Genomic DNA, 24,966 nt, shown 5'->3' with positions numbered 1-24,966 from the left:
CCTGACTTATGAGGGTGCTTCTGACACCTTCTCAGCCTCCTATGCCTCCCCCTCTTACAGCCACTATCTCATGGAATTGTCATCCTCTGCTTATTTTCCTATCTGCCCCACTTGACTGGTAACTATTGGGGGAGGCAGGATTCTTTTTTATCTCTTTGTCTCTTGCCCTGCCACAACAGACACCTAATATGTGTTTACTGAAGAAAAGCATTACACCTAAAACTTTCATTCATCCTTTGCATATTGGTTTGAAAGAATATCAGATAAACTATTGTAGAAAGGAAAGGTAGGAAAATGAATGACATCTGATAATTGGTGGGGGATGAGAGAATATGGTTTCACTGAGAAGGACCAGAACCCCTTCTGTGACCTGTGCGGGTTGACCTCATTCAAAACCTACTGCTATATTCTAAATAACGACAGTCCCTTATCTATTGGTTGCACTGTATGTGAAGTGTTGTGCGAGGTATTTTCCTTGCACTTGTCTTATTTAGTCTTTGCAGTAAACACAGCTCCTGCTAAAGAAGTGAGAATTCTGAGGCGTAGAGAAACATACAATGACAAGCCCAAAACCCCACAACTGACTAGAGGTGAACTGGGGAGTCCAGTGGAAATTTGGGAATAAGGAACACGGAATGGATGATTTCTTTTAATTTAGAGCGTTCTCATTTAGCACATCTCTTCTTCGTACCACACTTTCCCTCTGGGTGTCAGGCCTCAGCTAAAGAGAAGGGTGTCCCTGGAGCAAGTTTCCATGCCCTTCAGCTTTGCTGAAGGCCTAGGGAGAGTGGCAAGAGAGAGACAGGGATAGGAGGAAGATGGTGAATCCTCTTTCACAGTGGTGTTTCAGCCTCTTGGGATCTTGATACCTGTCCCTGATACCTTGATACATACTTAGTGTGTGACACCACTTAGACCTCACAACCCTACAAAGTAGTTTCATGGTCATCAGTGCCCAAACCCTCATGGGCTCTGTTTGTGAGTCAGCACACATCTATGTGATGTGTGTGAGAATCATCTTCCTACAAGTGTGACCTTGTGCAGCTTTGGTCGAACTGCCTGAACAGCAAGTCCTCTTTGGGTATGTGCAAACCAGAGTTTTACATCCGTTTATGTAACACATGTAAACAATTTAATCTTTGAATTCTCTCTCTGGTACAAACGTTACGATAAAGCGGACATCAGTACGGGTGTGCTGAGAGTCTGTTGGCAGAAAAGCCTGCAATTTGCTTCCTTTTCTCAGCTAGGTGGACTGCAGTTTTGAGACCTCCCAACATGTGTGTCAGGGGGACTCACGTCACATGCCCAGCAATTTGTGTCATGCTTGGAGATGTGTTTACTCCACCCCAGCAGGTATTTGGAACCCTTATGTCAGAGAAGAGCCCCAGTTACGCACTTAGCAGCAGCCCCGGAAGGGCCAAGTGCATCAAAAGAATGAGCTTTGGAATTATGTTCACATTAGAAGTGAGTGCTGATTGGAGTCGGAGGTTGGATCTTAACTACACCTTTTAGTTTCCCAAGTATTGGACTCTCAATGGTGTTTGGGAACTTGCTCAAAGGAATTAAGGAACTTGTTGTGACCTTAGGCAATTTACTTAACCTCTCTGAGCCTGAGTTTTCTCATTTGTAAACATAAGGTTATTATAGGAATTAGAAATCATTTATGAAAAGCACGACATAGTGGCACAATGCCAGTTATGTGAGGTACTTCAGAAATGGGAGCAGCTGTCATAATCACTACCTTTATTTTATAATAGTATTTTTCTGGCATATTACAAGATGTTATTCTTGTTTTCTTACCTTTTGAGAGACCCTGACTTGATGCCTCCATTTTCAGATGCGTCATTCACAAGTGGGCTTCTAAAAAGATTCTAAGGATCAGAGGCAAGCCCCATGAAGTGACTTACCATTATTATGTAGTAGCTATGATTGCGTCTACCTCTTCCAGTTACCTCAGTTACGGTACTTGTAGAACTTTTCATAAACTGCATTAATCACCTCATGGATATCCATAAAACAAGCATTCACAGAGGGACTGCTGGATCCAATCCCTGTGCTACCTTTCGGGAATATAAACAGGAATAGGGTTTTGTCTGGACCTGCTCACAGGCAAAGGAGAGGAAAGAATGGGAATGGAAATTCTCAACACCACATAGCAGAGTCCTAAGAGAGGAGCCAGCAGGTGAAGTGGGTGCACAGAGAAGGGAGTACTCAAGTGCTACTGCAGAGTTTACACTTGAATGGTTCTTGAAGGGTAAGTAGGAGTTTGCTAAACAGAGAAGCTTGGAAAGGCTATTTGAGAGAGAATAGCAGAGAGAGCTCCATGTTTTATGGAGCTGAAGAGCATGATGTATTTGTGGAATGGTGATCTGTTCGTTGTGCTGGAAATACAAAATTCAGAAAGGAACTGCAGTAGGTGAGGCTGGAGCTAGCTTGCGAAGGGCCTTGAGTCGTGATAAATAATTTGGATATATCCCCAAGGGCAATGGTGAGCCAAGAGACATTACATTTCACCTGACTTTTATTTTATGTAAGTGATTTAAAGTAGGGAGCTTAAAACATAAGGACACATATAGCTAATAAGTTTATGTGGGAAATTATTGTCTGTTTTAGTGGGGGAAATTCAAGGAGGCTTTAAATGACTTATTGAGAGTCAGTGTAGAAGGGAATTTTATGTTGAAAGATTCAGATTTTAATTGTTTGGTGTTTACTTAGTTCCTAGGACAGAAACTGCCCACTTTCATCTCCAAAGGCCTCTTTTATGACTTAGTTAAATTTTTCTGCTTCATGATCTTGAAATTTTCATGTCACTGAATATTGCAAAGATGAGATCCACACAAGAAAAAACGATTGAGATACAATTGTTCTAGGTCCTTACTAACCATCAACCCTTCCCCTCCCCACACAAAGGTCTTTCTAATTTTCTTATCCCAACTCATCTGATGAACTCTCCTCATCTCCCATCTCCATCTCTTCATCTCCCCAGGGCCTCAGGCAGCATGTGTGGCGCTTGCACTGAAGATGGGACATTTCGTCAGTATGTGCACACAGCTTCTTCCCGGCGGGTGTGTGATTCCTCAGGTTATTGGACCCCAGAGGAGGCTGTGGGTAAAGTACCATGATGCTTTTTCTTTATAACCTGGTGACCACTGAGGATGGGGGTGGTGGTAAAGAGTGGAGTAGTGACATGGCGAGAAAAAGGCAATGTGTATGTGTGTGTGTGTGTGTGTGTGTGTGTGTGTGTGTGTGTGTGTGTCTGTCTGTATGTGTTTTGGCTGGACATCTTCAGGAGCCTTGCAGAAACTGCCTGGTGCTGCTGTGTGGAGAATGTCCCATATGTGTCTAACATGGAGGCCCCATGGCTGTGGTGAAGCAGAGATCAGCATATAGGACAGAAGGGTGGAGAAGTCAGCTGAACTCAGGGTGTGACTTCAGGGTGAGATAGCTGGGAGGTGTAGTGTTATGTGTGCCTACTGGTCCTTGGAGCAGCCGTGCCACGTGACAGTATAAGCTGACCTCTTACTCCTGTATATCAGGAGAGTAATAGAGAACACAGTGCAGAGAACACTCATGCACTGGCTGAGCGAGTCTGGGTGGGGTGGGGGGAACCAGGTGTTCCACACTGATCGTTCTTGTCTATGCTATTTTATGAGTCTATTAATCACTGGTACTGGTTGTGCTTTGGATATGATCTGAGTTAGGCTCCAGGAAGCGGAAAATATTTTTTGTTATCTTTTTTTCTGTACCTCCCCTAACTTTTCAAATAGTCACACATTCACTCACATATGTACATTCATGCCCCTAAGATAAATTACAGCACGAATCTTTTCCCAGTTCAAGTCAGAAAATACTGTTGACAGGATTTTAGCACCTCCTAATGAATGGCTTGACTTCTTCCATCATCATCATCTTTAATGTTTACCTAATTATCATCTTTTTTCTTTGCCTTTAAAATATTAAGACACTAAAAACAATTAAATAAGATGTGTTGGGCAAAGTCCTGTTTGAATTAATCTGCAGTCTTGATTGTGACATGAAAAAAGGAGAATATTGGTCTGAGAGTCTACAGTATCTGCAAGATATAATCCTGAGCTCCCAGTCACTCAAGTGACAGGGCTTCAGGGATAAATCTGGAAGGAGATAATTTACTTGATTGATTGTATATGACTTTTTTCAAGTGAGAATTTTCAGGGAAGAATGGAAAGTGAGTATAAAATTTACTGCTTTGGACTCTAAACAGATTCGCATTTCATAAAGAGCCATTTTTTGTGTGTGTGGCAAACAGTCTGTCCTGTGCTGGTGTTTTAATGCCTGTTTGATTCCCTGGCCCAGTATTTTTTTCTTTTTTAATTCTAGGGAGGAAAAAAATCAGTTATCTGAGAGAGGTAAAAGGAATTAGAAGTTCTAGGTTCTAATTCTTGTGTCTTGAGGCAAACCAAGTCAACTTTCAGGGCTTCCATTTCATGCTTTAACATGAAGTCATACTAGAAACGTTTTGACTGTCAGTGCCACTGTTAGGCTGATTTCTAAGGACCTTTATTCTGCTAGTGTTGGGGGCTTCATAATAATAGTTAAGAGGCCAACAGAAGTTTTTAGGACTACTAACATTGGACTTCACAAGCATTAATTCACAAATCATTAATAAACTAAGTATATATGAATAATAAGAAATACTGGTCTTCCTTTACTTTGAAAGGGTGAAGAACCAGGTCATATTTAAAATACACACTATAAAAGTAATTGAATCTCTAACAGAGCTGGCACAAACACACGTATTTATAAATATGTCTAATGAGCACTACTTAACCACCAACTGTTTTCTAAATGCTATGGGGATTAGAAAACTAAAACAGACATATGCCCTGCTTAAGCGTCATCTTCATGGTGAGAATTTTCTGGCTTCATAACCTAAAATAGCTCCCAGCCTCACCTCGTAATTCTGTATACCTTATGTTCCTCCACTTGTCTTCACAGATGTCATTACTACCTAGTATTATACTTTATATCCCTTTATATATTTATTGTTGCATCTATCATTTGTTGTAAGATATAGAAAGGCAAGACTTTCGTCTCTCTTGTTCATTCCTCTATCTCTAATACCTAGATTAGTATCTCTAATACCTAAATTAGTTCTAATACCTACGTTAGAAGTACACTACCAATTTTTGTTGAATGAATGAATCAACTCATAATAAATGAATCAACTCACAGTATAGGTGAAAAACAATAAAAACCATAAAATGTAACACACCACACACACACACACATAGTTGCACACACATATTTTTGAAATTAATAATATGTGTTTATGTTTCCTGCTGTAGTTTCTCCCTGCGGCTACCTCCTTGCTCCCCATACCTGAACTGAAAGGGAAATTGCAATGTTTGAACTGGTTTTCTCTGGGCTTTGGGACATAATTCATTTTCCAAATTTTGAAGGGCTAAATACTTCTACTTTGGTAAATGTAGATATTTAATTTCTCTAGAACATTGTATAGATCTACACTGCCCTAGTAAGGCAGGGGTTAAACATTATCGCTTATTTTCTAAAAGAGGAAACTTAGGCATAGAAAGATGTGCCACAGCCACTCAGCTAAGGGCACAGGAGGCCTGACTCTGCTGGTTCTCGATTCAACACTCTCTCTTCAACTCCCCTCACACGACAGAAAAGAAAACCATTTGGGTAGATTATTTCCATGGAGCTGACTTTCATAGATTTGTGATATTTGATTTTTTATTATTACATTTTTATTGGCTACTGAATCTTCATTTTTTTCCCACTCCATAGTATGTGTTTCTATTTCCTGCCTGCAGTTACCTACCTGCTTACACATACCTGAACTGAAAGGGAAATTTCAATGTATGGTTTTAAAGTTCATCTAACCATCAGTTGAAAGGATTGCCAGGGTGGGATCTTAGGGAATGAAAGGAGTTTTGTGAAGAGCCCTACAAAGATTGCAGTGACAGGGTGGAATCATTGGTCTTCAGAAGCATTAATTTATCGTAAGTTATGAATGGACTAATCACATGTAATTCTCTCCTCAAGGATTCTTTAAGGATATGACTTTTCTGCAGCAGCCTCATGTTTCCACCTAGGATGTGGGTTACTCCCTTCCCAATTCCTGGCTGGTTTCCTCTTGCTAAGGGCACCATGTACAGGAATGGGGTAACAAGAGTGTAATGCTTTTTACTTTTACAACTTTGTTCTTACTAGTACTTAAGATCTAACCTGCTAAGATGACCAACTTCTACAGGAATTCTAAGCGTTCTCTCTGTAGTTCCTCTTTCTAGCTGCTAAGGGCTACTCATTTTCTGACTTTTAATGGCTGCTACTGATGTATCTTTCTGCTGATCTCCCACCAGGTCCTCCTGACGTAGATCAGCCCTGCGAGCCGAGCTTACAGGCCTGGAGCCCTGAGGTCCACCTGTACCACATGAACATGACGGTCCCCTGCCCCACAGAAGGCTGTAGCCTGGAGCTGCTCTTCCAATACCCGGTCCAAGCTGACACCCTCACCCTGTGGGTCACTTCCTTCTTCCTGGACTCCTCGCAGGTCCTCTTTGACACAGAGATCTTGCTGGAAAACAAGGAGTCTGTGCACCTGGGCCCCTTAGACACTTTCTGTGACATCCCACTCACTATCAAACTGCACGTGGATGGGAAGGTCTCGGGGGTGAAAGTCTACACCTTCGATGAGAGGATAGAGATTGATGCAGCGCTCCTGACTTCTCAGCCCCACAGTCCCTTGTGCTCTGGCTGCAGGCCCGTGAGGTACCAGGTTCTCCGCGATCCCCCATTTGCCAGTGGTTTGCCCGTGGTGGTAACACATCCTCACAGGAAGTTCACAGACGTGTGAGTTTGGTAGCATGACTATGGGGCTTCCTGGGGCTCTGGGGGTGGGTTTTGTTACTTTTTCCCCGCTTTTTAATATTCAGTCATGCCCTTCGTTGGAGGAATGTTTAGACTCTCAGAGGGGATTTTACTGTAAAGCGGCGTATCTGAGGTAAAGAAAAACACTTCCCACAAAGGGGCAAGCAGGTGTCTGATTGCTGATGCCATCGTCATGATTATGGACAAAACAGGTTAGTGTATGAGATGTTTCAGTTGAACTGAACATAATTGCCACAAATGAGTTGATCAGGATCACATACTCCTGTCTGGTGACAATTTAATTTCTAATTCTTTGCTTTAGCTGTCTGATCATCTGCCACAGACCCCATAACATTTATAAGGTATAGTCAATTCTTCTAGTGCTATGCAAGGAGGCCAAGGGCCCAGCAGACAAGACGATGCACTCAGTTCCATGACTCATTCATGATATGCATTTCATTCTTTCCCCTTCTCTCATTTCTCCCCCCAACCCCCCATCAACCAACTCTCTTTTATCTTTCTCCTCCAGCTCTCCTCTTTCTCTTAGTTCTGTCTTTTCTTCCTACCTTTAGTGAGTTCTGCTATGTTCCTGGCACTGCATGTTCAGTGCTGGGGGCACAGACTAAGATGAGGTCCTTACCTACAAAGAACTCAATGTCTGGAGCAGGAGGCTGGTACCTCCAAAGGCAAATTCTCTCAACCACATAACCTTCTTTGGAGACTGCCCTGAGGGCAGAAATAGGGCAAAACAAAGTTTTATCAGAGATGCTGTCAGTTAGTTTTTGCTGCATTAGAAATCATCACAAAATGTAGAAGGTTAAAACAACAAACATTATTTCCCATAGGTGGGTTGAGTGTTCTCATATAGACTGACTTGGCTGGTGGTAGATGACCCAGGATGACCTCCCGCACAGCTGAGACAGCTGGCATGGCTGGAGAGATGAGGGCCTCTTTCCTCATGGTCTCTCAAGACTTGGCCTGGGCTTCTCATGATAGTGGAAGGGTTTCCAGCAGCAGAGAGGGCAAGCCCCTAAATGCTTACACTTTTCAAATATTTGCTTTATGTTATTCATGATAATGTTCCACTAGCCAAAGCAAGTCACACAGCAATTTTAGACTCAATGGGTGGCAAAATAAACCCTCCCTTTTGATGAGAGAGGCAGCAAAGTCACATCATAGAAGGGTACATTGGGGACAGGGTAGTCATTTGGCAGTCTACCATAGCTACAAAAAAAATAGAGATAAATGTCCACCTTGAACTTCATTACATTTTTCTTCCCATATTTGCCTGTCAATTAGAATTAGAAGGTAGTGAAATGACCAAAAAGCTAATACAAATGCAAAGGTAGCTTTAAAAAGAAAAAAGAAATGTCATTTTGAACTTCTTAAATAAGGCAGTTAAGATGACATTTGTTATCTAGTTTGCTACACACACACACACACACACACACACACAAAGACACACACATGTTTAAGGTCAATAATATCTCATTTTATAGATGAAAAATCTGAGGCTTAACTTTGATTTGGTTCAATAGCTAGTAAATAGCAAAATTGGAATTAAAATCCAATTTTTCAACTGGATCTCGTTTTGATCCTCTTGCTTCAGTAACACTGCCTTTTACAGACTCAGATCCTGGAGGGCGTGGGCTACCTGCTGCTGAGTTTTTCCTCAAGAAACATAAACACATGCTGATGTTTCCATCCAGTCCTTTCCCCAGCCACAGAAAAGTGTGAAGCTTTTATGCATGGCTGGACAAGCAGTCTGACGGAAACCGCCTTGTAAAGGGAAACTGTCAGCATTGATTAGGATGTAAAATTGGTTTTGCTTTAGAAATATCTGGCATTCTCATAAGAGGTTTGCTTCCCTGGGGGATGTGGGGGTAACTAATTTGGAAATTTAAAAGACTTTAATATCTAGGTTTCTTTTCTATTTAAATATTTAAAAGCCAGCACAGAGGTTTTTAAAGATGTTTTTGAAACCCTGAGACATTTCCTGGTTGCTGGTTGCTGCATCAGCTGAGGGAGTGGAGGCTTTGTGGGTGAGCTGAAAAGTCTGTTAAAGAGGAGAGAACCATGTCAGAATACTGATGGCAGCCACTCACGGTAGTCCCAGCAACCCTTTGAGATCCTGTTTCACTAAGTAACTCCCATCCTAGCTTGACTTTGGTGATAGTTTTCCAATTAGGGTAGGCACTGGGCAAAATTAAGATGAAGACAGAATTTGTCTTTCGGATCAGAAGCTCCCCTTCTTGAGCCCTTTTCCTCTTCTCAGTGTCCTGCCTTTCACCCTCACCACACAATCAGTGCAGCTGGGCTCTAGAGAGTCTGACAAGCTCCTTCTGTCTCCAGGGTCAACTGATACGACTCCATTCCTGATACCTACATACTTTAATAAGTTTGGAGGTGAGCAGTTGTTTAACACATTTCTAATTGTGGAACTTCTTGAATCCCCCAAATTGTGACCAAAGGTATTCCTACCTTCTGTTATGAGACAGTTTATCTTACTCCTAAGGATTCAGTCTCCTCAAGACAAAAATTCTCTTGAGAGAAAACTATGATCGCAGACCTGAGAAGGGGGCCTTCCTGAGCCCAAACACTGAAGCTTTAATCTCCAGTTTCTTTGATTACTTTGATGATACAGAAGACTGGCTTTTAAATAGTTTTGTTTTGCTTTAACATGGTAAAAATGCACTTGAAATACCATCTTCCTAGATTGACTAGGACTGTTAAGTTCAGTGTTAACACAGCAAGCGTTTACTGTGCATTTACTCCGTACAACGCACAGGGATACAGAAATAAATATGGTTTCAAACCTTCTGGTAAGACTGTGCCCTGATCTTTGTTTTAGACAACGCAGCATATGTTTAACTTTTATGTTTCCCATAATATTTCCCTTCAACTTCTGCAAACCATCAACGAAGGACCCAGGGCATGCCTCACTTTGTGGCTGTAGTGGTCACAAACCCTTTGGTTTCCATAGGGAGGTCACACCTGGGCAGATGTATCGGTACCAAGTTCTAGCTGAAGCTGGAGGAGAACTGGGAGAAGCTTCGCCTCCTCTGAACCACATTCACGGAGCTCCTTATTGCGGAGATGGGAAGGTGTCAGAGTGAGTATTGTGTGTGTGTGTGTGTATGTGTGTATCTGAGCAGGGACACTGCTCTGAACAGAAGTTTCAGGAGTCTGACTTGTTTTGGAAATGTAGGGAGCAAGGCACCATTTGATTCTAGTGTTGAAATTCTAAAATCTGGGACTTGGTTTTGTCAGGTCTTGAGATCTGGCATCTCTAAATAGTTATGGAGGAACCCACTTTTATAGCTAACCCCAGAGTATTGAGGTATTGAGACTGATTATCTGGGAGCCCCTTTTATGGCCTCAGCAAGCAACTGCTGGACAGTGATTCAGGGAAGGAATTTATGCAGAAGAAGGTTACTCATCAAATGATGCCGAAAGAGGATCTCTTTTGAACAAATGGCCTATTCTACTAACTAGTTGTGTGATCTGAGGAAATTCAGTATAGCTTTCGGATCTTCAGTTTCTCATGTAAGCCTTAGTAGAACTGATAACAATATAATTTCCAGCTATTCTGTAAGCATCACCAAGGTAGAAATGGAATCACTCTTTCTATTTCTTAACATACCATGTTACTTTTCTTGTTGCCCTTTTGTGACATTAACATAGAGGACTAATTAATTCATTCTGGTTTGCCTGGGACTTTCCCGGTTTTAGCACTAGAAATACTAAGTCCCAGGAAATCCTGGACAGTTGATCACCCTACATCAACCTAATTTTAATGCTCATCTAGCCTTATTTATTACTTATATAAAGCTGCTGGGATTAGGAGGCTGGAAGACAGACACTGTGATTTGTCTTAGATTTTGCATCCTAATGAGATGGGTTATTTGTATTTTCCCAGACCAAGTGAAGATATATCGTATCTTAAAGCCCTATTGGGAATCAATTCTGTAGCCTTTCTTGGGATTCCATCCCATCATTTAGCAGTCGCTAAACATTGTTTATCTCCTCAATCGTCTAAGATCCTGAAACTATAGTAAGTCTATTCCTTGTCATAGAAGTATAAACACTAAAATGTTCCCAGCCCTCAGTAATATGTAGAAGCCATTGAAGTCACCTCAACCTTGCTCATGTGCTGTCCCTTGCCACCTAACTCAGCCTCAGCCTGCCACCTTCCCTCCTTCATTTCAAATCAAATTTCTCCCTGGGATGCTTCACATTGCAGAGGACAGGTCCACTTGATACTGTTGTTGTTTTCTCTGTTTTGGTTGCTTCATTGTAAACCTACAGCCCACCAGTTAATGTGTTGGGGGGCTGGATAACCACTACTACACTGGCAGGACCCTCCTTGAACAAAACACTCTGCCCCCTGCCCTAGCGTCTTCCAAGGCAGCTGTCTAATGGTGGCCACCCTGCAGCCCCAGGGTGCCATTTCTGCCTGAAGCATGTGGGGCTGAAAGGGTTGGAGAGCTCTTTTCCTACCCTGGTTTTGCACATTCTCTCACGTGCCTTAAAGCAGCTTCATCTAAGGCAGCACTGCTTGACTACTGGGTCTCACGAGGTTTCTTATCAAAATATTCCTTGAAACTTCTGCCTGTGTTTTCTTCTCTGTGTAACTAGTGCTTCCATCCAATGAGAAGGTATGTAACTCCAAATCTGGCTTAACCAAAGGCACCACATTACACATAAAACAAGGAGCCATACAAATCATTAGTGATCACTTAGATATCACTTGTCAATAGGACCATCAAAACAAGCACAATGCAGGGCCCTGAAATTATAAACAGTATTCATACAGAAGTTATTCATTTCAATCTGTGCTGTTCAATATAGAAGCCGCCAACCATAGGTGGCTCTTTTTGCCTTTAAAATATACCAAATGCACCTAAAAATCTGAATACTGAATTTTATTTAATTTTAAGTAATTTACATTTAGTTTAAAAACCAAAACTCAATTTGGTTATTGGAAAATCTTCAAGTATATTTGGAACAACTTGGGCAGGTAAATCTTATGTTTCAACTATAAGTATTATAAAATCTAAATACAGATCAAATAGTTAAATTCAGATGTGTTGTAAGTGAAAAATACACACTAGATTTCAAAGACTTAGTATGTAAAAATTATGTAACATGCCTCATTTTATACTGATTGCAGATTGAAATAATATTTTGAATATCTTGGGTTAAGTAAAATATAGTATTAAAACCAATTTTACCAGTTTCTTTTTACTTTTTAAATGACTACCAGAAAAATTAAAAATGTGACTTTCACTACATTTCTGTTGGGCCGCATGGCACAAGATGGTACATAGCATGCTTATACTGATTGTTTAGATGATCTTCAAAATGAAAATATAAAGTTGGCGACCTCCAAGATTATTCCTGGACCCCTTGTAGCAAAACACAGATGAAGGTTAATCTTCTCTCCATAAATAAGCACATTAAGGCATAAAGTATTTGGAGACTTCTTGGATATAGCACACATTTAATTAGGTCCCCAGTATAGTCTCTTTTCATTGAACTGCATTGCATTTATATAGAAAAATGATTTGAAGTTTCCTTAATTTCTTCAATTATGTTGTTTTTATATCTCTTTTAGCCTTCTCCACTTCCAGCTTGCCAAGTAAAATATGATTACTATATCACTGTATTCATAGCATACATTTAATTCATTTTAAACCATTCTCATTTCTAATTATTTAATCTTTCATTCATCCTGGTGAGGAGTACTTTAAACAATAGATTAGAGCTATTTGTGATGTTCTGGGTCTGAAAACACTTTAACATTCCAAATCCTTTATCTATTGAGTTAAAATATATGTCCATTTTGAGCATAAACAAAGTCAAGGAGGAAAAAAATGGTAATCCTCATTCATTTTGCAATAGCCAAATGTTGGTTCTTTCATAGGAGCATCAACCCAAACTTATCTATTTTGTTTCCATAAGTTGCTTCATGTCCCTTTCACTATAAACTAACTCATCCACCTCAATTCAAATTTTGTCATCTGCTGTATTAGCATTTGAGATTGGAAACAAAAACGTTTTTCTTCTCTTAGCATTTGTTTCTTCCCTGCAATATATGTTAGCTGTCACCAGGTGGTAGTAGGGAGTAAAGACAGGGACCTGAGCCCTAGAGATGCCCTAGACGGAGAGATGGCCCCATAGGGCTACTTAAGTCTCTGGGTATATGAACAGGAGATTGAATTTTACAAAATCCTAATTTTTATAACAACGGCACCTTTATGTAACAAAACAATGAAAGCATAAAGAAATACTAGATAAAAATGAATAGATGAAACCACAGAGACAGGCAGGCTTTCTTCTTACCGTTGTCAGCTATTTTAAGCCTTTATTCATTATAGGGCTGGCAGGGCTTTTCTAAGCTTAAGACCCTCTCCCGAAACGCCATCAAGACCCTCATGGATCTCCTAGATGTTTCTGCGCCATGAGCTACCTGACTTCCAGGAATTCCCACAACCCACGGGATATGCCAATCAACAATCATTGAATAAATTGTATCTACTTTATATATCCATATGTTTGTTTCTATTTTCTGTAAAAGCATTCTTCTAGCTCCTACTTTTTTCCAACTTGCACTTTTTAATATATACTGAGAAATTGTAAGAATTTTAAACAATGGTAGCTAAACAAGAAAAATTATTTTTTTGTGTTATATATGCATGTATATTTTACCCTCTAGGAGCCTGGGAGAAGAGTGTGATGATGGAGACCTAGTGAGTGGAGATGGCTGCTCCAAGGCGTGTGAGCTGGAGGAAGGTTTCAACTGTGTAGGTAAGTTCAGGAGTTCCAGTCTAAGATTGTGTCCTACTTTTAGAGGTGTATTATTTTGTAAGTTCTTGATACCTTGTAACATCTAGCTTAGTGATAATAATAACCTTTGATGTGTCCCTTGTATGCCAGACATGAATTGTTTCACAGGTATTATCTCATTCAATCCTTAGAATAATTGTGGGGAAACCAAAGTGAGCTTAAATAACTTGATTTCATTTATGCAGCTAGAAGTGGTAAAGTCAGCATTTGAACTAAGGAAGTAGAGCTTAAATTTGAACTAAGGAAGCAGAGCTTAAATAACTTGATTTCATTTATGCAGCTAGAAGTGGTAAAGTCAGCATTTGAACTAAGGAAGTACAGCTCTAGAATCTGCATTGTAAACCACTAGGTTATTCTGCTTCCTAGTTTAATGTTACCAAAGATTTCTCTTGGGTCCTCCAGGGTAACGCCAATATGTCAGGTAAGTAGCACAATCATATGGACTCTACATACAAATTACGGTAAGGAAACATTCTAAGCCAAAGCAAAGGCAAGACATATTTTGGTGACTGTGTGTCATAGATTCAGTCATGAAGAATAACAGAGGATCCTAACACATTTTAGCCTTGGAGAATCACTGATAAAAATTTTAACTCTAGAGTATAAGGTGCTTTTTACTCTAGACTCTTGCCACTCCGGGGAGGCAGTCTACAACACTTTTCCGATTCTGATTAAAGCTATCATCACCAGGTTCCTTAGATGCATATATTTTCCATTGTCATCTACATAGATTGCAATTATTTGGTGGAGCATAACCACACATCGAAGTTTTTTTAAATAGCAGTGCATTTAAAACTATTTTAAAGTCTTGAAATCTTAAGATAAAGTAGAATGTGATTACAATTATATATAATTTATTAAGGTGTTAAGTACTACACAGAATATACAAATGTCCCTGCTCTCCAGAGCCAGACCTGCATCACAGAATGTTGGTGGTCCTCTCTCCATGCATTCATCCATCCATCCATTTGAAAAAGGCCCGTTGTGTACTATGTGTTCAGCGGTACCATGTATTCTGTGCATGTTGTGTACCATGAGTCTGATCGAGTCCCTGATCCTTTCTTGAGTACAAGTTTATCAGTGACTTAGAGCACAGCTTCTGTCTTACATAAATGCCTCCTACCAAAGCATGAGAGATGAGTTTCTAGCCTCTGCTTACCTAACTCTAGCAGTGAAGAATGCACCTTGAAACAGACCATTCTGTTTACAAATGGCCTTATCTGTTGTAAAATTTTTTCCTTTTTTTCCAGTTTGGAAACTGAGGCTCAGAACATTTTAGTGACTCATCCAAGGGCATACAATGAAATCTTTGCAGAGCCAGCCCTGGAACTCAGCTTTCCTCATGCTTAATCAAGTGCATTTTCCCTGCTATGAAACTACAGAGGATATATATTTTTTTCTGTTTTATTTGACTACCATTCAGATATTTGAAATACCTCTCCATTATTCTCCTTTCCAATCCAAACATCCCCTCATGTGATTAGGATTCCAGACCCTTTCTTATTTACCCCAAACTGGCATGCTTCATGTGGTCAATGCCCAGAAGGAAATCCAATACTCCAGATGTGGTCTGGCTATGCAGAATACATTGAACCGATTACCTCCCTCTTCTGTACACAAGTATTTGTTAACACAACCTCTGTTAGCATTATTTCTTTTTGGTAGCCACATAGTAGTCTCATATTAAATACAATATATATTCTCCAAACACTAAACTTTCCTCAGTGCAGCTCAAGTCTTATTTAACTTACAAGGAGACCTTATATTGTGTCTATCACATTTGATCTCATAAAGTTTGGCTATTTCCTTCAACCCCAGTAAGACTATATTTAAATGGTTTTAACTATACAGGGTAAGGTTAAATGATATATTCCAACATTAGACTTTTTTTAGTGAATCGTAAGTTCATCATATGCTAAGCACATAGTTATATTCCATTATTTCTCAAAAGTTCAGGTTTGAAGAAACCATTGTAAAATATATTTTTAAAGTATTCAGTTATTTTCAGATGAATTTGAAAGAAACATAAACAAAAATTTTAAGTCCGTGCTCAAAAAAATAGAGACAAGAAGCAAGAAGAGTAGTTACTGGGTTATAAGTAGAAAAACAAAACAAAACTATACACACACGTAAAGAGAGAGAGAATTATCATGGGAAAGTCATTCCAAAAGCACATACATTGGCTTTGGAGAGTGCTTTGAGTAGGTTTGATGAAACGTATGAGTTGAAAGCCCAAAATAGATTTTCAACCAAGTCCTGTGGACAGTGGCTTATATCTGGCAAGTAGAGATAGATTTACCACAGAAGGGTCTTAGAGGAAATTATTAAGAGAATAATTAATAACTATATGTTGATGGACAGCTGGCAAATTACTGGAACAGTCCTGTGGTATTGCTATGAAGAATTGAACATGAAAAAAAGGAAATAGTAACAGTAAATTTTAGTAATGCTCTCACTGAATATATACGTAGGTGTTATTTTGAATCTTAATCTTATTTTCATGTCCTATTTTTTAAGTAGAAAATAAAACTTTGAATTGTTCCATTAATATTAATTGCCTCATATTTTGGTAAAAAATGCAACAGAACTTAAATGGCTTTGTAAGTGTTTCTCAGCTATCTACATTTGAAGGCACTGTGTCTATGTATCTATAAAGAGTCAGTGCTATTCATTTACTAGGAGTTATTCTATGAGCAAGAATGGAACTTGTCCAGTGCATACCAGCTGGCTTTACAACCCCAGTATATTTTCTCAGATATTCGTTTCTCACCTGTTTGCTTTTGAAGACAGCCCCTCTGTCTTAGTTTGAGGCAGTGTGGAGTAATAGCTGCTGAACCTTCATTCTGGCTCTTGGATTTAAGCCTGACTCAAATTAATGCTCTATTGCTTACCATTCAAGGGTCCTTTATGAAGTCACATAAAATCACTGAGACTCAGGCTTCCTATCATAAAAGAAACAAAATACAAACCTCACAGGGTTGTTCTAAGACTAAAAAAAAATCAATACATATGTAACCCTCATAAGCCTGGAGCCTATATTCTCCAGTTTAATAGCAGTCACGCAGTTGAAGAAACACAAGCAACAAAAAGTGATTGAGAAAAATCCCCCCTAATACTTTAATATTTCAAAAACTATGAAAAAGATTCAAATATATAATATATGTTAGGATTTATTTATATTCCTTTCTTCTTTTACCATATTATATCTCTAGCTTCCCCTAAATATCTTACTCAACTATTACTTAAAATTTCTTTCCACACCCAGCCTACAGCTGCTTTTTTTCTCCCTGTTCTTTCTTCCCTGATCTCAACCCTTTCTGTACTTTTATAATGTAGATGGTTTCTACCTTTCTCCCAATGAGAAAAAAATCCTTCTTCTTTAGGGATGTGTGGGATGTATGTGTATCTGTGTGTTTGGGGTAGGCACTAGACTGGCAGGCAATTGCAGAATTCTCTTTAGTGGGCTGGCGAAGAAATGTCGTGGACATTCCCATGTTCATTTTTATCATGACATTTATGAAAACACTCTTTCTGTGTCACACAATATTTCTTGGCAGGAGAGCCCAGCCTTTGCTACATGTATGAGGGAGATGGCATATGTGAACCTTTTGAGAGAAAAACCAGCATTGTAGACTGTGGCATCTACACTCCCAAAGGGTACTTGGATCAGTGGGCTACCCAGGCTTACTCCTCTCGTGAAGACAAGAATAAGTGTCCTGTTTCCTTGGTAACTGGAGAACCTCATTCCCTGGTAAGTTAAGCCAGATGAATAGAGTCGAGGCTGTGCAAATTGTAAAGTGACTCCCTCTATGCTTACACTTGGGGTCTGTGTTTGGATAATTAAAAGAAGAAAAAGAAGAAGAAAGGAGTTAGAAGGCCTAGGCAACATTACTGGATCTACCAGCATTGCTATTATAATTACATGATGTTGAACAAGTCACTTAACCTCTCTGGGACCCAATGTTCTCACATGGAAAATGGGTATAGTAACACCTTTTTCATGTTCAGTGGTTTACTACAGTGATCAAATAAGCTTTAAAGTGTGTATTGAGGATCAAAGTATAAATTGATTTAAAGAAGTTTTATTATTGAAGAAACTGTAGAGTTTTTGCTAGAAGTAAATCCTTGGGTATATAATTTTTTTTCTGAATATCCACCTAAATAGATAGGAGATCCTCTGACAGATCTAAAATGCTATACCAATGACATCTATGAGATAACGTTGAAGACTGAAAAGAAGATTAAAGGCTCATGACTCTTGGGACCCATTCTAGATGCTTCTGTTGCAAAATAAACTCTTTGATTTATTAGAATAGGCAATACAGTCCTTTCACAGAAGTGAGATTTAGGCCTCTAGATAGTTTAGGCCAGAATGAAATAATATGATTTTATACTTGAGAAGACATCTTTGAAGAGATTGAGGAGCCAGCTAAGGTTGATGCTCCAGTTCAAGGATTTCATCAAGGACCCAGGGTCTTCTAGATTCCAGCTCTTTCATCCTCGAGTGCAGCCTTCTTCCTCCTGCTCAAAACGTGGCTGCAGTTCTCCTAGGTGTGAAATCAGCATTTCAAGGAAGGAGGGGACAGGCCAAAGGGAAATAGGTGCATGTCAGCTGAGTCTTTCCCTTTTTATTGGGAAAATGATAGCTTTTCTGGACATTCCACACAATAAACTTCCACCCACCTCTTACTGGTCAGTTCTAGGCCACTTCATCACCTTTAGTTGTAAGGAACCCTAGGGAGATGAGCGTTTATAACCAGATACACTGTCGCCTTGAACAAAATTGGAGTTTATTAATAAAAAAGTAAGGGGAAATAGATACCAGTCGGCAGCTAGCCATTTCTGCCACACTCTCTCAGCCTAAATTCTGGCATCTTGCTCCTTCAAGTCCTGGCATCCGATGACAGAAAGCCAGGGAAGTTGGGAGATTCTGAGGTAATGACCGCTCTCTGAAGTGGCTTTTAGTCTAGCCTGTCTGTCTTCCCTAAGTGAAGTGGGAGAAATTTCCTGGAGTTTTATTTCTCTGGCTCCTTTACTTAGCTGAATCCTCAGTGGTTCCCCAACTCAGTAGCCTCACTTTTGGGGCAGTGGATGCTGCCTGGTAAGGGCTTCATCATCACCCCAGACAGACTCCCCTGCTTTTTCCTGGGGCAGTTACCTGAAATATGCCAGGACTATTTGTAACCACCCAGTGGGCAAGACCCCTGGGCTGATGATAAACTGAGGCCTGTTGTGTTTTCTACCCTTGTAAGTTATATCTTGATGTTAAAGAGAGCACTGAGAAATACTTCAATGTTGAGAAAAGTTTTCTGCCAATAATGTGATCATTAGGCATTCAGAAAGAGAGAAAAACTTTGCTATGAGCTGGAGAGTTTCATTGTCCTTATATCTTCACACTCCATACTTCAAATTGTTGGTTGAAATTGTATTTCAGATTTGCACATCATACCATCCAGATTTACCCAACCACCGTCCCCTAACTGGCTGGTTTCCCTGTGTTACCAGTGAAAATGAAACTCAGGATGACAGGAGTGAGCAGCCAGAAAGTAGCCTGAAGAAAGAGGATGAGGTTTGGCTCAAAGTAAGTGGCCCAAATGTTTCTTTTGTGCGTGTGAAAGGTGTAAGCGTGTGTGTGTGTGTGTGTGTGTGTGTAAATGGTGCATTTGGATGACCTGTCAGAAAATTTTCTTTTGTTATCTCAAAGTGCTAATATTGAGTTTATTTTCACCTCTCTGAATTGTGGACTTCTTTCTGTTAATACATGAGTAATCAGTTTATCAAAGTGTAACATACACACAGAAAAGTGCAAAAATCAGAAACGCACAGCTCAATGAATTTTTGCAAAGTGAACATCCTTTCTACTCACAACACAGATCAAGAAATAGGACATTTCCATCACCGCCCCCCTACAAGGCTCTCTCATGTCCCCTCTTAGTTATTACACCACTGAGGTGGATCTATTTCTATCATCATAGATTAGTTTTGTCTGTTTTTGAAATTTATAGGAAAATGCTTTACAGTATGTACTCTTTGCAACTGATTCTTTCTTATTTGGCATTCTATTTGTGGGATTCATTCATGCTGCTTCACTTAGCAGTAGTGTTCATTTTCATTGTGGTATAAGCATTGCACTGTATGAAAACGCCACCATATATTTAACCATTCTAATATTGATGAATATTTGAATTATTTCTGGTTTTTCTCTATTGTGCTATTATAAGTCATTCTGCTATAAGCATTTCTGTACATTTTTGTGGTGAATGTGTATAAACAGATGGGTATATTTGGAACTGCCAAATCACAAGTAGGCCAGCTTTGGTAAATAATCCCAAATAATTTTCCACAGTGGTTGTACTAATTTATACTCCCACCAGATGTTTTGAGTGTTTCAAATGTTTCACATTTTCATCAACATTTGGTATTTTAAGTCTCCATTTTAATGTTTTATTGAATACGTAAAGGTATTGCCCTGTGGTTTCAGTTTGTATTTGCATGATAACTAATGAGATTAGGAGCCTTTCATATGTATATCAGCTACTCGTACATATTTTTTAAGAGCATAGTCAAGTCTTTTGTTCAATTTTCCATTGAGTTGTCTGTCATTTTCTTCATAATTTATATAATTTCATCATAATTGTATGCATGTTAATTATTTTTCAGCAATATGCTCTTTCATATCTTCCAACACTATGACTAACTTTTCTTGCTCATAAACACAGCTTTAGACGAACTGAAGTTCTTTTTTTTTTTTTTTCGAGAGACGGGGTCTCCCTCCGTTTTCCAGGCTGGAATGCAGTGGTGCCATCATAGCTTACTATAGTCTTGAACTCCTGGGCTCAAGAGATCCTCCCACCTCAGCCTCCCAAGTAGCTAGGACAACCGTTGCTTGCCACTACACCCAGCTAATTTTTAAATTTTATGTAGAGATGGAGTCTAGAAAAGGCACCAACTCCTGCCAGTATCTAACATCAAACTCAAGTTAACCAAAGCCTCTTCTTTAAACCTGAGCAAAGGGATAATCAAAGTAAACTGCTTTCATGAGACACAGGGGCAAGCTTGTATTCACTTAATAATTTTGCCTTTACCTAAATTAATATAACTTATTATAGTCCTTGATACCAAATAATTTAAATGTTTAGCTACCTGTGAAATTCCTTTCCTGTCATTTTCAAAACTAGGCTGGGCTTATGACCTTTTTGTTGAAAGCATTGCTAATTCTTTATGTTTTATTTTGCCTCTAAAATGTAAAACTGTTCAGTCCCCCCAGGCCCAAAAACAATTATGGAAGAAGTGGGCGTGTGAGATTATACGGACCAGATTTTGAGAGATGAAATTAATTGAGACCCTCCAAATCAAAGACAGGCACATAGATGCTAACAAAATGCTTGTGTTTTATATAACTAATTACTACAAGCCAAGATTATAGTAACTCAACACACATAAATTAGTTTTATAACCTTATTTTTTGACTTTTAGTTTTGACTCTTATATTACTTAAAAGAGGTTTAAGAGTTAATAAGTGTCTGCCCACCTTCGTTTCCATCTGGCCTAAAACAATTAATTAGCTATAAGTCTTTTAACTCTAAGTCCCTTGACCATAGGGATCCCAACAAAGGACATAATGGACCTGGGGCAGATAGCACACCACCCCAGCATCAGGGTGAGACAAGAGGAAAGCTTGACTATTAATACTATTTCTGGAGTGCCTTGACAAAAAGGGAAAATATAAACTGGAAAAAAAAAAAATCCATAGGCCCTCTACACATTGAGTAGATCCCCCGCTTTGGCCAAAGGGAATTCCCTCCAAACACTAAAAAATCTAATTCAAGCCTGATGAGAAATAAAGGGTCAGACACACCTCACTATGCTCCCAACCCCTAATGTTTAAGCCAGGATCAGAGGCCATTCCAAATTATAACAATAAAGTATTGCCCTTTCCTACACAAAAAAGAATACTTTTTCTCTTCAATCAGGAGACTTAGCCTTACTGGGAGAGAAAAAAAAAAAAAAAAAAAAAAAGGATACCTTAAGGATCAATTACAACCAAAATGGAAGGGCCCCTATCAAGTATTATTAAATACCCTCACCATATTAAACCTTTAAAACATAACTACTTGGGTACACCTCTCCAGAATAAAACGTGTTTTTTTATGAGTCACAGGCACCATAACGTACATCTGGGGAAGAAGCCATGACCTTTGAAAGACCTCCGCTACCTATTTAAAATAACACACGGCTAAAAGTAATAACATGATACTGTGGATGGGAATAGGAGCATTAATTCTTCTCTTCTTCTTGATTATATTTCTTTTCTATCACTTTGGCCAACTACCTTCTCCTAGAAAACACCTCTTGTATCCTTGTTGGGTGTAGAGACTCTTCTAAGGCCCAACTAGACACCATGTTGGCACTATTAATTCTGTTTGCTCTCTCAATTAACCTAATCCAGGGTGGGTGGGAGTAAAACTCTATAATAAAATATTTCAAAAATTATAGCATCAGGGAATCATCTTTGTGATTACTAAATTTGTCATCAACATTTCCAGAATAGCAAATTCCACCTTCTGGCCTATCCAGAAAAATCTCATGGCCATCTCCCCAGACCTCCTGACTAATCACTGCAATCTCAAAGTACCCAGTCCCCTACTTGTTAGGTGAAACTCTTTCCCACTTAATGGATTCCACGTAAACCCCCTGCCACTATTACCCAGACCTGGAAAGTTGGCTATCTTTACCTCTAGTGCACTAATAATTCTATCTTTTGTACCTACTGTTGTGTTAATGACACAAAAACAAAAGTTTCCCTTCAGTGCTCTAATCTAACTCTAAGTTGCCAAGTTCCCAAGGTCATAGCAAGGTAAATGGGATTCCACTTGTGTGCAAAAAATCTGTTTGTAGGTCTTCTCCTCAATCAAAACACACAGGGGAAAAGCAACTGCCTAATTGGGGAAGGTGGAAGCACAGCCCCCTTCTAAAGAGCAAGGATAGTTTGACCACCCCCACTGGAGCAGGGGAGAAATATCTCTACAGACCCAACTTGGCCACAAAGGATAGACATCACACCTTGTGGAACCTCTGTGCCCCAACTGGGCTCATTTTTGTTTGTGGTCATGAGTGGGAAACATTCATATCTCATAACCATTCCCGACTTGCTGGGGAGCCACGTGTTCTTTTAGGCATAGCTTTCCCTTATATATCAAAAAGGTGAAATGGGTAAATATACATTAGCCATGCTTACCCCTATGGAGATCACTGTCTATAACCCCTTAAGACCCAGGAATACCAGAAATAAATGAGCAATAGGGTTGATTCTGGCAGGAATTGGGGCAGCAATAAGACTAATGGACCCCTGGGGTGGCTTTGCCTACCATGAGTTAGCCCTGAAATGCTTGACTCAAACCCTACAGTCATTAGCCACCAACACAGATTAGGCATTAAAGGAAATTCAAAAATTCCTAGACTCTTGGGCAAATATAATTCTTGATAACAAACTAGTGCTGGATTATTTAGTAGCTTATTAAGCTCTTGGGCAAATATAATTCTTGATAACAAACTAGTGCTGAATTATTTAGTAGATTATTAAACAAGGCAAGTCTATGCAGTTATTAATAAAATCTATACATATATTAATATTAATAACTTTAAACAGATTGAGGTTAACCTTCAAAAAAATCTATGAACAAACTATCTGATAACATAAATACAATGAGGACACTGGCCCCAGCTGTATTTGGTTGACTATCAAAAATGTTCTCCCAAGTCTTACCTGGTTCTTACCTCTCCTAGGACTTTTATTATAAAAGCTAATGATAGCTTTCTTGTTGTTACTAGTTTTTGTCCTTTGCTAATTTAACCTCTTTCTTCTTTTTTTTGTTTTTTTTTTTTGAGATGGAATCTCGCTCTGGCTCTTGTCGCCCAGGCTGGAGTGCAATGGCGGGATCTTGGCTCACTGCAACCTCTGCCTCTTGGGTTCAAGCGATTCTCCTACCCCAGCCTCCCGAGTAGCTGGAATTACAGGTGCCCACCATTACACCTGGCTAATTTTTGTATTTTTAGTAGAGATGGGGTTTCACCATGTTAGTCAGGCTGGTCTCGAACTCCTGACCTCAGGTGATCCGCCTGCCTCGGCCTCCCAAAGTGCTAGGAAAATAGGCATGAGCCACTGCACTCCGCCTTAATTTAAGCTCTTAAGAAAGTTTGTATCTTCTAGATTACAACAATTCCATGTAAAAATGATAGCGGCAAAAGGCTTCCAACCCATCCCATCTTCTGAGTCCAAAAATAAAAACACCTTCCCTTTAGGCCCTTTAGGCCAGCTATCCAAAGATTTTTCTTCCCCCATTGCTAGGCAGAAAGCAAAGTAAAATTAGCAGAAAGCACTCAGAGAAGATAGACCTCCACCCTTCTGCGGCCCCCTAAGGATTAAGGAGGAGTATCTAATATCTGAGGGGGGCAGGCAAGGTAGAAGATCAGTAGGACTTGTTTTGTAAGCATTGGTCAGGGCCCTGCTAATCACAGCAGGATCTGGTTGAAACAGGCTACAGTGAAGAAGCCAGCCAAAACCAGCAGATGGCAATAAAAGTGACCTCTAGTTGCCCTCACTGCTCATTAGCATAAAGACACTTCCAGCAGCACCATGGCAGTTTATAAATGCCATGGCAGCATGCTATGGCAATGACCCAAAAGTTACCCTATATAGTTCTGAAAACTCCTTGCCCCTTTTCCAGAAAGTTCTGAATAGCCCATCTCTTAATTAGCATATAATTAAAAGTGGGTATAAATATGACTGCCAAAGCTCCTAGGCTGCTACTCTAAGAACACTGTCTATGGGGTAGCCCTGCTGTGAGAGGAGTGATACCTCTGCTGCCTCTTCATAAAAACTGCTGTCTAACACCACTGGCTCACCTTTAAGTTCTTTCCTGGGCAAAGCCAAAACCTCTCCTTGGCTAAGTCCCAATCTGGGGCCTTGCCTGCCCTGCATCAATTTTCTGAGAAAGTGGAGTTGAATTTTATCAAATGCTTTTCCTGCATCTATTGAGATGATATTTTTGTCTCTTTGTTCTGTTACTATATTAACTCACATTAAAAAAAAAATTTAATGTTAAACCAACCTAAGATATTTGGAAAACCAACAACCAATCACATAGTTTTGAATTCTGTTTGAGAATATGTTGTTGGTTTTTCATCTACATTCATTAGAGTTTGGCCCTAATTTTCTTTTTTTTTTTTTTTTTTTTTTTTTTTTTT

At 39.6% G+C, this 24,966-nt stretch overlaps 1 protein-coding gene across 1 annotated transcript in view; it reads left to right on the top strand.

Annotated features, from left to right (window-relative positions):
• The window catches only part of PAPPA2 (pappalysin 2), a 301,019-nt gene that overhangs the window by 144,311 nt on the left and 131,742 nt on the right, over positions 1–24,966 (top strand). Inside the window, exons 7-12 of the mRNA XM_025354616.1 lie at positions 2,987–3,108; positions 6,363–6,852; positions 9,854–9,982; positions 13,589–13,680; positions 17,277–17,470; positions 19,154–19,300. Of these exons, the coding sequence (XP_025210401.1) occupies positions 2,987–3,108; positions 6,363–6,852; positions 9,854–9,982; positions 13,589–13,680; positions 17,277–17,470; positions 19,154–19,300 (1,174 nt within the window). The remainder of the gene's footprint in view (positions 1–2,986; positions 3,109–6,362; positions 6,853–9,853; positions 9,983–13,588; positions 13,681–17,276; positions 17,471–19,153; positions 19,301–24,966) is intronic.

This window comes from Theropithecus gelada, chromosome 1 (assembly GCF_003255815.1).
Source record: "Theropithecus gelada isolate Dixy chromosome 1, Tgel_1.0, whole genome shotgun sequence".
NCBI lineage: Eukaryota > Metazoa > Chordata > Mammalia > Primates > Cercopithecidae > Theropithecus > Theropithecus gelada.
The sequence above is the reverse complement of the archived record's forward strand: the minus strand, read 5'-3'. Positions and strand labels throughout refer to the sequence as shown.